This window comes from Vombatus ursinus, unplaced genomic scaffold (genome assembly GCF_900497805.2).
Source record: "Vombatus ursinus unplaced genomic scaffold, bare-nosed wombat genome assembly UNPS02014798.1, whole genome shotgun sequence".
Taxonomy (NCBI): domain Eukaryota; kingdom Metazoa; phylum Chordata; class Mammalia; order Diprotodontia; family Vombatidae; genus Vombatus; species Vombatus ursinus.
The window spans coordinates 52,063,397-52,078,837 of NW_020954576.1; the positions used below are offsets into that span (position 1 = coordinate 52,063,397).

At 41.8% G+C, this 15,441-nt stretch overlaps 1 protein-coding gene across 2 annotated transcripts in view; it reads right to left on the minus strand.

Moving 5' to 3' along the window:
* Positions 1 to 1,082: 1,082 nt before the first annotated feature.
* Positions 1,083 to 15,441, minus strand: part of CD5L (CD5 molecule like) — a 14,999-nt gene continuing 640 nt past the window's right edge. The window contains exons 2-6 of one of the 2 annotated variants that reach the window (XM_027870906.1): positions 14,838 to 14,858; positions 10,417 to 10,749; positions 7,802 to 8,128; positions 2,935 to 3,255; positions 1,083 to 1,512 (exon numbers count right to left, since the gene is read on the minus strand). In XM_027870906.1, coding sequence (XP_027726707.1) covers positions 1,505 to 1,512; positions 2,935 to 3,255; positions 7,802 to 8,128; positions 10,417 to 10,749; positions 14,838 to 14,858 — 1,010 coding nt within the window. In that variant the 3' untranslated portion in view covers positions 1,083 to 1,504. The remainder of the gene's footprint in view (positions 1,513 to 2,934; positions 3,256 to 7,801; positions 8,129 to 10,416; positions 10,750 to 14,837; positions 14,859 to 15,441) is intronic. The other variant, XM_027870907.1, reaches the window with a different exon arrangement.

The following is a 15,441-nucleotide window of genomic DNA, read 5'->3' on the forward strand; positions in this document are numbered from 1 at the left end:
TCCTTGCCCCCTGTCACAAAGTTTTGTCGTGTGGGACAATAATGTTTCTTAGATGCTTCTCTGAAAGCCCCAGTCTCCACATTCAAATGAGATAATGTTCATAAAGAGCTTTATAGACCTGAAGTTATTATCATTATATTACCCTATGGTACCAACCCTCTAAGCCTTAGGATGTGGTCAATAAATGCTATTTGTGGAACTCAGGTGTGATTGTTAATACTGACCACAGCTAACAACACTCTAATTCAAGTATCCTCAAAGATATTCTCTACTCACCCACCCTGTACTGGGCCCTATTTTTCAGCTTCTTTCTCAGACAATAGCATCTACCACCTAGGGTTTTTTGTGAGGATAAAACGAGATAATATTTGCAAAGTGGTTTTTAAACATTAAAGAGCTATATAATTACTAGCAATGTTAGTTATTCTTTAAAGGGGACGAGCTGTCCATGGGTCAAGTCTTCACATCCCCTGGATTCTTTCTGATTATTCCTCTTCTTACTCAACTCCCAGGGGTGATCAGTTATCCAATGTTCCAACGTTTATTTGTAGGGAAGCTATATTAACTTAAGATGCATTTCATCTACCTCTACATCAAGGGTTATTAACTTTTTTGTGTGTCATGGAACCCTTTGGCAATCTAGGGAAATCCAGGGATTCCTTGAGATGTCTTTAAACACATAAAATATATAGGGTTCCAAAGGAAACCAATTATATTGAAATACAGTTGTCAAACTATTTTTTAAAAAGTTTGCAGAAACCTGCATTATTAAAAGTGGTTCAAAAGATACCTACAAATTGGGGGAAGGATCATTCATTATAGCTGTAACAGCAATGGTTTTGAGAGTAAATAAGCCAGTCCTGGATCTCAGGAGATGATCTGTACCCACAGTAAATGTTTCACTTCAAGCCAGGGCCTTTTCCCCTGACCAAGTATCTAAAACTTTAAGAACCTAGGCGAGGCAAGAGGCCCTGCTGTGATGAGATCTGAAGCTCTGAGTAGAGCCAAACACTCTAAAATTGCTTCTAAGGAAATACCGTCAATGACTTCTTATAGTCTATATGAAAGAGACTAATACCCAGTTTCCTTTGATGCTTTTATTAATTCACACGTACAAGTCTTGTTCTGACAACTTGGCAGGGAAAAGTCCCAGGGAGGCAGAACGAGAGGATCCCAGGTGGGTTAAAAAGAGAGAAGGAAAGTTAGAGAGTCCATGCCAAGGGTCTGCAGTCAGATGGGGAGCCCAGAAACGTCAGGAACTCGGCTCCCCGGAAGGTTTGTCCTTCCTCTGTCTTCACACATTATGACTTCAGGAAGAAATGAAAGGGTTAATTTCACAGTAGCAGATTATATGGCCCAGGCTGAAACACTCCTTGGTAGGAGTGGAGGAGAAGCAGATAAAGCCTTCTGGTCCATCAGAAGCCATGAGAGAGACGAAATCCACGAGCCTGGCAGGAGACATTCCTGGGATTGGGCCAGCTGTAGGTTCCAAAGAAGGGTCCTGTTATTTTTCTGTAAAGAAGACAAGACAATAAGGGAATGGGGGGAAAGTCAGCCTGAGGTAGTGGAAAGAGCACTATATTGGGAGGCAGAGGGCATGAGTTTGAGTCTCCGGTGACCTAATCTCTTTGGGACTATTTCTCATCAGTAACATGGAGGGAGGTGTGTTTTGGGGAAGAGGGAGACTAGTTTAATTCTAAATTCCTTTTAGCTTAAAATCCAATGAGTCCTTATGCATTGTTCTCTGGTAATCTAAAGAGGACTAGGTTATAGTACAGGAAAGAGGAGGCCATCCCTGAATTCACCACTCTCTGTTCTCATTATGTTCATGCCGTAACAAAAACAGGTGATACAGAGCCTGGAGGATCCACTTGCCTGTCTCTTGAAACAATTATAAATTATGGCTCTAACTTGTATGACCTGTACAACTGGGACAATTCACTTGTTCTTTCTGAGACTCAATTTTCTCATTGTATTATGAAGATAACAACACTGTCACTACTCACCTCACGTGGTTTTCGGGAGGAAAAAGCTCTGTAGAGCTTTGAAGGACTATAGATACAGAAATGATTATTATTGGTATCACAGCATTGTCATTTCTAGCTCCCAGAATTGGGTATGTGATTCAGAGGCCCTGAGCACCAGCCAGTCCCCTGACCTGATCCTCAGAATAAGGAATATTATGGGGCGGGGAGTATTTCTGATCGTCTCTTCCCCACCCTTATACCTTCTAATCCCTGTTCTTGCAATTCTACTCCTATTGGAAAGCAGAGCCTCCAGAGAGGCAGGGCATTGGGATCACAGGACATTCTCACACAGGGCCTTTCTTCAAACCGTCCAGTAGCCATTGGAGGCTTTGGGGGATTGTGGTTAGGGGGTTCCCATTCATTGCCCTGGGAATTTCCATTCTACAGAAATGGGAACTAGGTTTTTCTAATATGATCCAAGGATCTTCTCCAGATGTAGCCCATGGAAGTCCAGGGAATGGGGGTAGGATTGTAGCCCTTTCTCATGATCTTGGTTGGAATTAATTATGAAGAGAGAGCAAAGGGTAGTGGAAAAAATAGTACTAGACAAGGAGGGAGGTAGACTTGTGTTCTAGTCTTAGCTCTGTAACTGTGTGATTTCCAGTTAGTCATTTCTTTTCTCTGTGCCTCAGTTTCTCCATTTGTAAAAAGAAGAGGATGCACTAGACAGCCTGTGTTGATTTTGTGACCATCATTTCCTCCCCGCCTCCAGTCTCCAACAGCAACCATTAGTGGGGTTCAATTACAATGACTAGTCTGATAACAAAAGAATAATGTGTTCATGGGGTTGAGCATTCTGGGGGTGAGGGAGTGGGTCAAGCTGAGCTTAAGAAGGTGATATCCCCTCCTACTGTTAGTTGGAATCACCCCCCCCCCACCCTAGGCTCCTCTTGGGCCTCAGGCATACCAGAACAGATTACAGACACATCCTCCCGGTGGGTGCAGTCATGGTAGCCCCAGAAACGGTGTTTACATTGTTCCAAAGATGTCTCCTTGCCCTTGCAGCGGACGTCATCCAACCAGATGTGGCCTTTCCCATGGCCAAAACGCACCCTATCTCGGGGCTTCTGGAAGACAGCCTTGCCACAGTTCATCTCCTGGCAAACCACCTGATCCTCCTTTTCCCCCCAGCCATCATTGCAAACAGAGCCCCAGATGCCTTTGTGGAGCACCTCCAGGCGACCTGAACAATTGTGTTTTCCATCCACCAGCCTCAAGGCAAAGCGTTCTGGGGAGAAAAGAGAGATGAACAAGCAACAGACAGTTGCTGTAACCCGAAGGGCCTAGAGACATATTGTGCCCATTTTTCTTTCCTCTACTAAATTCTCCTTTTCCTTAATAACATTAGGTTTCAATTACAATAGGATTCGAGGACTTACAACTAAAAGAGACGTCAGAGATCACCCAGGCCATGAGGGTAGCTGACTTTGCAGGCAAATTCATATTCATTACCCCATTTGATCCTGACACTTCCGTGGAGTAGCCACAAATCAGAGACAGGATGGATAGCTGGAAGGAATGTTAGAAATCATCTCTGCCCCCCATTTTATGGATGAGGAAACTGAGGCCCAGGAAGTTTAAGGTTCGTGCCCCAAATGACACAGGTAGTAACAGAACCAAGATTCCAGATCTGGTCCTCTGTTGCCAAACATGGAGCTGTTTCCCCTTTCAGACCCACAAGTCTTTCAAGTAATAAGCCGAGCAGATCTTATCACCATTTTGCGGAGGCTCAGAAAAAATATCATAGTAGACTGTTGTGGGCAAACAATTGGCTTTCTAGTTGAATCTGAGTTCTACTCCTTGCTTTGAGTATGATCTTGGGCAAGTAACAACGCCTCTGGGGGCAACTAGATAAAAAGACCTCTTAGGGAAGCTAGGTAGCATAGTGGATAGAGCACTGAGTCTGGAATCAAGAAGACCTGAGTTCAAGTTTGATCTGAGATACTTACTAGCTGCATGCAAATCACTAAACCTCTGTCAGTCTCAGTTTTCTCATCTGTGAGATAAGGATAATAATAGAACCTACCTCCCAGGGTTGTAGTGAGATCAAATGAGATATTTGTAAAGTACTTAACACACTGCCTGGCACATAGTAGGTGCTTAATAAATGTTTCTTACCTTCTTCCTTCCCTGCCAGTGTCACATAGCTAGTAAGTGTTTGAAACTCTGCTCAATCTACTATACCACAGCTAACTGGTTGTTATGAGGATCAGATTTATAAAACACTTGGCACTGAGTAGGTGCTTAATAAATGTTCCTTCTCTCCCTCTAGACCTCAGTTTCCTAGTTAATAAAATGAAAAGAATGATTAGAATCAGAGTTTCTCAAAGTGTGTTCTGGAGACCCCACAAGACCATTCAAAGGGTCCATAAGGTCAAAACTATTCTCATAATAATACTAGGGTGGTTTTATTTCTATCATAAGTATCACCTTTTAAGGTATTCTCATAATAATACTAAGATGCTTTAATTTCTATTGTGATAAATATCAGTGGATAAAAATATATATATTAAAATATTAAAACATGTAACAATTTTATGTTTAAAAACATAAAAAATATAAAACATATATATTTTTAAAGCTCTTAAAGAAGAGGAGTGTCCTTAATAATTTTTAAGAGTATAAAGGTGTGGGGCAGCTAGGTGGTACAGTGGATAGAGCACTAGCCCTGAAGACAGGAGGACCTGAGTTCAAATATGGCCTCAGACCAAACACTTAACAATTACTAGCTATGTGACCCCGGGCAAGTCACTTAACCCCAATCATCTAAAAAAAAAAATAAATTAAAAAAAAAAAGAGCATAAAGGCATCCTGAGACCAAAAAGACTGAGAACTGCTGACCTAGACTACCTCTTCCAGTCTAAATTTAATGAAACCCCTATCAAGTGGTTAGCCAGAGAATGTTGACATTTTACACTAGGGCAGGGGTGGGAAATCTGCGGCCTTGAGGTCAATGTGACCTCACATTGACCTCAAGGCCTCAGGTTCTCCACCCCTTGACTAGAGGAAACTTAAAGCCAGGGAAATGTAGTGATTTGCCCAAGGTCATAAACAATAAGTGATGGAGAGTCGGCAGTCCAAACAAGTTGCTCTGATACCTGCTGAAATGTTCTTTCTACAGCACTAGTCTTTCTCTCCTCATCGTTCCACCAGCAGATTGTTCACCCGTTCCTACAGTACCACCTCGATTCAATTTAATCAAGGCACTGGAAAGATATTCAAATAAGAGTCACTGAGCATTCAACTGGTGTGGGAAACTTCTTTTCTATATAACCCATATAATATTCCCAGAGCTCAGAAGGAAGGGACTGGTAGGAAATAGAGATTTCACACTTCTACCCTGAGTTCTAGGTATTATTTTCTATTCCTTCTCCATTGTGTTTCTTTCAACATCCCACCTTCTCTCCAGACTCCCTCCCTGCCACCTCTACCCCCCCACCCCCTCCATCTTTACCTCCTACCCCCTCCACTCCAATTTGGTGTAGTAAAAAATTTCTAAGATAGAAATTTTCCCATGATGAGTCACTTAGTGGAAAAGCTCAATTAGAATGAAAACAATCAAGTTTTTGTTGTTTTTTTTTTTGTTCAGTTGTGTCCGATTCTTCATAGCCCTATTTGGGGTTTTCTTGGTAAAGATACTGGAGTGGTTTGCCATTTCCTTCTCTAGCTTCTTTTACAGATGAGGAATCTGAGGCAAACAGCATTAAGAGACTTGCCCAGGATCACACAGCTAGTAAGTGTCTGAGGCCAGATTTGAGCTCATGAAGATGAGTCTTCCTGATTCCAAGCCCAAGGCTCTATCCACTGCACCACCTAGCTGCCCCTTCACTTCTGTTTTATCAAGGTTTATATGAAAAAGTCTCATTATACAGCCCCTGGCTAGATCAGCGATACAACACATCTAAGGGTTAAATTGTGCCACAAGGTGATATATAGTAAAATATAGCAGGCCACCTGGCTGCCTGGTTCTAGAGATGTCTAGCACAAAGAAGAAAAAACTCAGTGGGGAAAGGATAACAGTCTTCAAGCATTTTAAAGGCTGTTATGTGAAAGAAGAATCAGACCTGTTTTGCTTGGTCCCTATAGACAGAACTAGCGATGGATAGAAGTTGCAAATAGGCAAATTTAGGTTTAATGTCACCAAAAATTTCCTAATGATTAGAACTATCCCAGAGCATAATGGGCTGCCTGGAGAAGAAATGGGTTCCCACTCACGGGAGGTCTTCAAGCTGAATGGACGTTCACTTGTTGGCTTATTGGGCATCTTGTATGTTGTTGAAGTGTGAAGTCGACAAGATGGATGCCAAGAACTCTTTAAACAATAGATTTCAGTGGTTCTGTGACCTAATCTCTGTCCTTTGTACATACCACATGTCAACCCTGTGCCAGAACCCCATCCTCCAATTCCCATGCTTTAGAAAGCCATCTCTAATTCACCCATAGCCGGGTCTTGATTATTGCAAATAATGAATTCCCTGAAGTAGTCACATGTATTTGGATTCATGCGATTTGAAGTCATAATTATATAAAATATGGTGGTTGGTTCTAGCCCAGTGGAACTGTGCAGTGGGTATCTCTATAATGCAACTACTTCAGAGCATTCGTTATTTTTACTAATTCGAGTCAGATTGTAGCTAGTAATGATGTTCCTTCCTCAGACTTCACATACCATTTTCTATCTCTCTTAGGGGATTATTATTCCTTATGTTTTATTTAAGTTATTGGTGTATATGTGTCATATTTCTCCAAATTGATTATTATTTCATAAACTCATGTCTGATTCCCCCTATAGCCAAGCATAGTGCTTTGAAGACAGTAAGCTTTAATAACAGTTCATCACATTGAGTTGACTCTTTTTCTCTTCCCTGACACAAGCCTTATCATGGCTTTCTATGATTTAAAAAAGTTTGTCTTCCTGAACAATAATAAATAGCTAGCATTTATATATTGCTTTAAGTTTTGTGACCATTATAACAACCTTGTGACGTAATAATAATAAGATAATCGCTAGCATTTATAGCACTTTAAAGCATGCTCTAGAGGCATGGGGACCATTAAAAAGAAAGTAATTGAAAACGTCAGAGACAAGTGACTCTATTCAAGGTTCAGCTAAGACAGGTTCTTCATCTTTTTTGTGTCATAGACTCCTTTGATATTCTGGTGAAATCTAGGGACCCTTTCTCAGAATAATGTTTTTAAATGCACAGAATAAAATACATAGGAATATAAAAAATTTTATCTTAAAATACCATCATCAGAACATTGAACAAACAAACACAAGACAAGTTCACAGATCCCATATTAATTATTATATATTATCCTATATTATACATATTAATTAATTAATGCATATTATATATATATATATTATTATCCCATTTTCTCCCTGAGCTGGGAGAAAAGACTCCTTGACTCCTTGCAAATGTTTCTGTAAAGAAACCGAAGAAACTTTTTGGCTAGCTGAGAGAAACTGGTCTTTCATGAACAATTTTATATAAGAATACTTAAAATAGATAAGGCCCAAACAGATAATTCAGAGCTGACTATGGGTAAATATGTAACAAGTTTGGACTTCCATGACATTCAGAAGCTACCATTAACTGATCACCACCACCACCACCACCACCCCTGGCCCCTTCCCCCTTCCTTCTAAAGGTAAAGTGTTCCATTCCTGATAAAGGGAATCAAGTTTTCATTCTTTTAAGGATTCCGATATATACTGGATTAATTGGATTGATTTAAACAGAGTTAGATCCTAGAATCCCAAGCATTACCTTCACAGTGGACCCAGGTATCATCCTTATGAGAACAGTTATTCGTCTCCATTCGTACAACTGGACAGTTACTCAGGGATGCTTCTGACCCTTGGCATTCCACTTGGCCTGGCCAGATGTCCCCTGTGCCCTGTTGATCCTTGCTACAAGAACCCGTCGTCAGAAAGGGTCTTCCACAGCCTAGCTCCCGACACAGCACCTTGGCGTCCTGGAAGGTCCAGCCTGCATTGCACACAGTATCCCACTTCCCAGCATATTTCACCTCCACTCGGCCAGTGCAGGGACTAGGACCACCAACCAGATGAAAATCATCGAAATTTAGAATTTCTTAAAAAATAAGACAGTGAAAAGAACTTAAGATGTTAGGTTTACAATCTTGGGTCTGCTTTTTGGCAACAATTTTTATATTTGCTTTGACTTTTCACAACATTTTTACATCTATTATTTCACTGGCTTCCCTCAACAATCCTATAATGTAGGTGTAGGTAATACTATCCTCATTTTGCAGATTAGAAAAATAAGGCCAAGGGTTGTCAGGACCTGGACACTGGGGACCCTCTAAGGATTTAAAAGCAGTAGGTTTAAATAATAAAAAATAAAAGTGGTAGAGTCACCTAGTTACATCATTGAATGAAGAACTGGAAGTAATCATAGAGTTCATTTAGTCCAGTCCCTTCATTTTACACAAGGGAAAATTAAGGACTAGAGACTTTAAGTAAATGGTCAATGATCACAAAGATCATAGGATTATAGTCTTAAAACTAGATGGGACCTTAGAGATCTGGTCTATCACTTATGAGGATTCCTCACTAGAGAATTTAAGTGACTGGCCCAAGGTCACACAGAGTAAATAGTAGACATAGAATTTAAACTCAAGATCTCTAGTTCCAAAAAAGTATCCTTCCTACCATGGCACCAAGTCTTTTTTTTCCATTCCACCAGAGTAACCTCTCAACTTTCCACAAGATGCTTACTTTATAGAGGCTTCATCTATGTGGGATTCACCTCTGTCTGGCCAGGTGGTACCAGCCTGCATTTCCTTCTCCTTATTTCCAGGCTCTGTTTACTTTGTACTCAGCCCACATGCCTATTTCTTCAACTCCTGACTTCTTTCCCCCTCTTCAGCTGAACACCTTATGACTTGGTTTTGAGGGTCTGCAATTCTCATGCTCTGCAGGAATTTCCTTGGCTTGATGCTGCTTTATGTCAGAAGGAGGGCTCATGGACAGCCCTAAGGCAAGCGACAGCCCTATTTTGCCACCCCCTGAAACTCAGAGACAATCTAGTCCATTCCTCTCACTTGGACAATGAGACCCAGAGAGAGGAAATGACTTGTCCAAAATCTGATAGCTAGTAAGTGGCAGCCTTGGAATTGGTGGGACTTAAAAATGCCTACTATGGAAATATGTTTTACATGATTGCATATGAATAGCCTAGATCAGATTGCTTACTGTCTCAGGGAGGGAGAGAGAGAATTTGGAACTCAAAATAAAAAAAAAATTAAAAACCTTAATGCTAAAAATTGTTTTTTACATGTAATTAGGGGAAAATAAAATATTATTTTTAAAAAAAGGAATTGGAGGGACTTGAATACAGGTCTTGTGGCCAGGACTCTACACTTGACTTGTTTAAAACAATGTAGTATCTTGGAGAAGCTTTCTTGGAGAAGAAAGAATAGACATAAACATAGAAAGTTTTGATACTCATGAAACATACATTTACCCATGGGGAAATATACACAGTATATATTATGAATATGTGTTAAGTAGATGTGAATAATTTTTTGACGCGCGTGTCCTGTTCTTCCTAACTAGACTGTGAGCACCTTGAGGACAGAAATGTCTTGCCCTTCCTTTTACTATCATTCACTGATTGATTGACACATGTGAAGTATCAAGTAGATAGGCACTCAAATGTGTGTGTGTGTGTGTGTGTGTGTGTGTGTGTGTGTACTGAGTAATCTTAGGGTGGATTGGGTGGTTTAATTGATGAAAGCTCCCTCCAGGATGTGAGTATTGAATAGGATTATTATGGGCGTGGGGGCAGGTAGGTGATGCAATGGGCCTGGAATGGGAAGAGTTGGGAGAATGAACTGGGTTAAAGTTCTAACTGCTCCGTGGAGCATTTTATAGAACTCTAGAATAAAGATCTGGAAGGGAGCTCAGGTATTATCACAACCCAATCATTTTTCCACCAGAGAAAAAGCTTCAAAGACTCCAAAAGATTTGCCCAATGTCACACAGTAGATCTTGCCCAAAGTAGAAAATGGATAATCAAAATATAGGTAAACACGGAAGGGGATGAAACCTAGACAGTCAGCATGTTTTGGACAGAGTATAGGACTTGAAGTCAGAAGACTTGTTTTCACGTTGCAACTCTGATATTCATCAGCTGTGTGCCCCTGAGCAAGTCTCTTACTCTCTGATCCCTCCTTTCCTCAACTGTAAACTGAAGATAATAATTACTTGCACTAACTTATAAGATTGATCTGAGGAAAGCACTTTGTAAACCTTAAAAGCACTGTTACAATTATTATAATAACCATTATTATTATGATTATATCCTTACTAAGTCCAGGGTCATCCCAAGCCCTCAGCTGATCATTAATAACTCACCTTCACAGATTGCCCCTGCATCTTCATCATGATCACTGCATTCTATGGACATATCTTCTTCACATTCTACCAGTGTCTCTTCTGTCCCTTGGCATTTCAGGTTCCAAATAGGCTGGTCTTTCTGGGGTTTTGGTGAATAGATTTTGCCAGCTGGTAATGGCACATCTGGTCCTGCCACAGCTGGTCCACATTCCAGCTCCCGGCATACTATAGCCATTATTTTGTTCGTCCAGTAGTCATCACATAAAGTGCCCCATTGCCCATTCTTCCACAACTCCACCCGACCTTCACAACGGTTAGGGCCTCCCACTAGGCGCACGCCATGAGAGAGCTCTGCAAATGACCAGATCATTTCAGGGGAGGGGGGAATGAAAGGCCTCGAAAATGATCACACAAGGCAGATCTGGGGAGGTACTCAGCCAGAACCATAGTTAAGAATTTTTACACCTGGGTCAAGCTGACAAACAATGGCACAATTGGCATAAGAGCCCCTCTTAATTTCAGGGAGAAATAGAAAACCACTCTGCAGGAGGAGGGGAGAAAAAACCTCAGGGCACATCAAGACCATTGCTTGGAAGACTTCCCACCCCTGAGGAAACATATCCTTCGATAACTTCTTTTTTTAAACTAATCATTCTTGACAGCTAGGTGCTAAGGTCAGTTAAGTTTTCACACTCGACATCCAAGTCGACTGGTTACTTCTGGGGTGGAGTTTTAAGCCTCGTAGCAAATAGGTACATGCCAAACTCATCTCCCCACAATTGTCACATTAGTGATAAAAGGAACCTTATGGATCACTTAGAGTCACTCCTTCAAAGTTAACAGAGCAGGAAACTGAAATCTAGAGCAAGAAGTCACAGAGGAAGGCTCATCTAACTCTTACCGAAGTTGAGGCTGACCTGAGGTGTAGTCAATGGAGCACCAAAAACAGGTAGATTTACAAACTTTTAGAGCTAGGGAGGACTTTGGAAACCATCTTGGCCCATGCCTTCATTGTAGAGGAGAGGGAACAGAGGAATGGAATTAGTGTTAGAGCTAGGGTGCCCTGATTCCTACTTATTGAAATTTGATCTCACTTGTCTTTCCCCTTCTCTGGCTCTCATTTCCTGAGCTCCAGTTCTTCCAGGGTAAGAGGCACCAGCTCTCATGACTCAGAAAAAGCAGCTGAGCAGGAAAGGGCTCCCCTTGATCTCGAGGTTCCTGAGATAGGAGGCAGAAGCACACCCAGGAAGGCACAGTTCTCCAGCAGGGATGAAGGACCGGTGCCCTCTTCTGCCTTGCCCTTTGTGATCATCCTTCTTCCAGGACAGACATCGCTGAGGGTCTCAGCCCAGAACTCTTCGACCTGGGGGAACATCTCCCTTTCCCTGAAGCAGCTCAGTCCCTGTCTCCCACACTCCTAAACTACCTCCTCACTCCACAAGAAGATCCACCTTATTTTCAACTCAGGTTTCTTGTTCAATCCCTGCAGGAAAGTCTGAGAATATGGGGAAGGAAAAGCTTAGAGGAAAAGAAAAGTTTGTAAACTCAGGGAGACAGAGAGAAATAACCTTCTATTAAGGACTGAAATGCTGTCTCTCTTTACCCATCTTTCTCCACCTGATGTTCCAGCCAATCATAAGTGAGGGTGGGGAGTTTCCTAGTCTGTCTCCAGCACTGTGCTGTAAGGCAGCACCTGAATGGCCACCCCCCATCATGATGGAGTAGGGCAGCCTTGCTCCCCCAGTCAGAGCTTGGATCCTGCTTTTTTCTCTCCCTTCATATCCAACAAACCCCACAAGACTGTGTGGAGCTGCTCCCCCAGAGGCAGGGTGCTCCTGCTCCCATTTTCACTGTTTTGTAGCTCCCTCACTGCCCCAGGATACATTTGCATCCCAGCCCAAACACCAGGCTCAGATGGGGGTCTTTTTCCTTAAAGGATCATAACTTCAGAGTTGAAATGGACCTTAGAATCTATTCTTTTCATTTCACGGATGAGGAACTTGAAGCCCAGAGAACTGAATGATTTGCTCATTGACAAATGTCAAAGCCAGGATCTAACCCCAGAGGTTCCAGAGCCATATCCAGGGCTCTCTCCTTGTACCACATAACTTCTTTCAGGCACCAAAAAAAAAGTCCTTTTGCCACAAGGCTAATTTTCCATTCTTGAGTGGCATTCTTCACCCTAAGAAAAAAAACCCTGGTGGCCCCTGACTATTTAAATTGACTAAACTTCATAGAGTCAGGAAGTCCTGCCTCAGATATATACTGACAGTATGACCCTGGGTGGGTCACTTGATTAAGTATCTCAGTATCCCAGGCAATTCTCTGAGACTAGAAGTTGCCGAAAAATGCTGACTTACACTGATAGAGAGTTTCCTCACCAGGAGTTCCCCATATCATTGAAATAGCAGGGACTTCTAAGCTTCTGTTGCTGTTCAGTTATTTCAGTCATCTCCAACTCTTTGTGACCCTCTGTCTTATTTCTAACCCCACCCCACTCTTTCAACATCCCTTACTGCCTAATGCCCTCTAAAGCTCTACTGGTTTCAATTTTTGGGGGGGGAGGGAAGCTCATATTTGATTAACACTGAAGCTAGATTTGGTTCTGATGAACCCGTAGGTTTCAGGCTTCTTGGCTACGAGAAGAAAGGGCCAGAGCCTCAGAATGCCAGTCTTTAGGGAAATTCACCGAGGACAGATGGAGGCCATGGGCCTTTGTAACATTTCAGCTTCTCCCTAGATGGAATAGAAAATGGTGGGATGGATACTTTGAACCTAGGATTGTTATCAGGTTCCCACAGAGGTAACCTGGAAATGGAAGGAGTTTTGGACCTGGAGTCAGAAGAATTAGTTTTAAATTATGACTGGATTTGAATCCTTTACTAGCTTTTTGACCTTGGGCAAGTCACTTAAATGCTTTGACTCTTAGTGTGTTCATTGCAAAATGGAGATAAAAATTCTCATTATCATACCACCTACCTCACAGGGATGTCTCTAAGAAAGATCTTTGTAAACTGTAAAGTATTTTTAAAAATAATCTGTTGTTATTCATTATGATTAAGAGTACAAATGTTCAGGAGTTATGAAGAATTTGAGAAACAGATTGAGGATCAGGAGTAGGCTTGACATCAAACTGATCGTTAAATCTCTCTCCTTGAATAAGGAGGCAATAATAATAATTATATTAATAGCTTACACAATAATAATAAAAACTACACGTGTGTGACACTTTACAGTTTAAAAAGAAAATTTCACCCTTTACCTCATCCAAACAACAATTCTTCAAAGTCCAGGAAAATGACCATTCTGACACCCTAGCCATCTAGCTCCTTGACCTTGTCAACCTTTACCTTCACTCTACTTCTGTAACCCTAAAGCACAAACACAACCAGAAAGTGAATGTCATTGGGACAAGACCTTAAACACTTTCTGACTACTATCTACACATACCGTGCTGTTCTTCCTGCTGGACCTGCTTTTATCCCTTCAGTTCCACAATGCTCCATATTCTCTCAGTCCATCCACTTCCTTCTGTATTTGCTTGCCTCTGTAGCCAGCTTGGAGTCCAAGATTCTCTGGATAACACCTCAGATTCCCTTGTCTCCTTTTGAGAAGGAGAAGAGGTGGAGTGACCACTAGGACTAAATCTCAGGTCTCTCCTGCCTCCTAGACTCCTAGCTTCTTTCTACTACCTCAGTAAGGCCCTCAGTGCTCCTTGGGAATCGTTTTTGTTATTTTTAGGAGATTCCCCATCATATTACTCACATGGGCTGACTCAAGCTTTTTATGTCATTCTCCTTAAGCCCCCCAATCTACTCCTAATTGCTGTGGCCTGGGGTAGACCTAGGATTCTAATGAGGAAGGGCTGAGTAACCCAGGGACTAGGGACACAAAAGTATGCTGGCCGGCAAGAAAGGGTGCAATCTGGGCTGAGAGTCAGAGCCTCAAGGCCTAAGCAGACTTGAGAAATCACCTAGTTTCATTGTCTCATTTTACTGAAACAGAAACAGAGCGAAGAGAAGGAAGTAATTTGCCGAATATCACCAAGTGAGTTAGTAAAAGAATCCCATCTGAGGGCTAAAATGCATCAATAATGAGTAATGAGAGCCTGAGAATCCATAACCTAACCTGCACCTACAAACTCTCTAGAAATCCTGAACTCAAGCAGCCAAGTCATCCGTTTGTGGTGAAAGAACCCCGGGAAGAAGCAAAAGGGGAAGAGCTGTGCTTTGTGGAAGGAGTATTATGTGAAACCGCTCTCTCCTTTCCCTAGCCTTGGGGGTGAAAATAGAAAGTTATTGGGCAGAGATTCTCTTCTCTGGTGGTTGAGGTATGTTACCTCAAATGTCTCTCCAGAGCTCAAGAAGCTTCAAAACCTCCTCTCCTTTAGCTGGGGGATCAGTTTTTCAGGGGTTCCAAAGCTAAATAAAAGCTCTTACCTGACAAGCCAAGTCCAGTGCCTATGGGGGGGGGGGGAAGGAAAGGAGGGGAAAAGATGAGTCAACAAGAAGCATTCATGAACCCTACTATGCAGCCCACCCTCACCTATGTACACTGAGGAGATGCAAAGAATCTCAAAAGACGAGACCTACCCTTCAAACACTTATAGGCTAATTAGGGAGGCAAGATGTGTACATCAAAATATATAATGTCTGATATAAATGAGCAACACTTGACAAGCCATTCTACTTCTCCTCAGAGGAGGGGAAGATCCCTGGGCCCTGGAGTGCTTAGGGAAAGCTTCATGGAAGAGGTGGGTCTATTCTGTGTCTTGAAGGATTCAGATAGACCAAGAGGAATGAGGTGGGAAAGGAATTATAGGAAGCAAAAACAGCCTGAACAAAACTACGAAAAAGGAAATTAGATAAGAAGACATAAAGAAGGAACATGTTTTTTATATCTTTGCTCTGTTTCTCTTCACCTGTACCTCATATATGTATGTATATATGCATATATATGTGTGTGTGTATATATATGTGTGTGTGTGTCTGTGTGCATATATATATACACACACACACATATATATATATACATATATATATA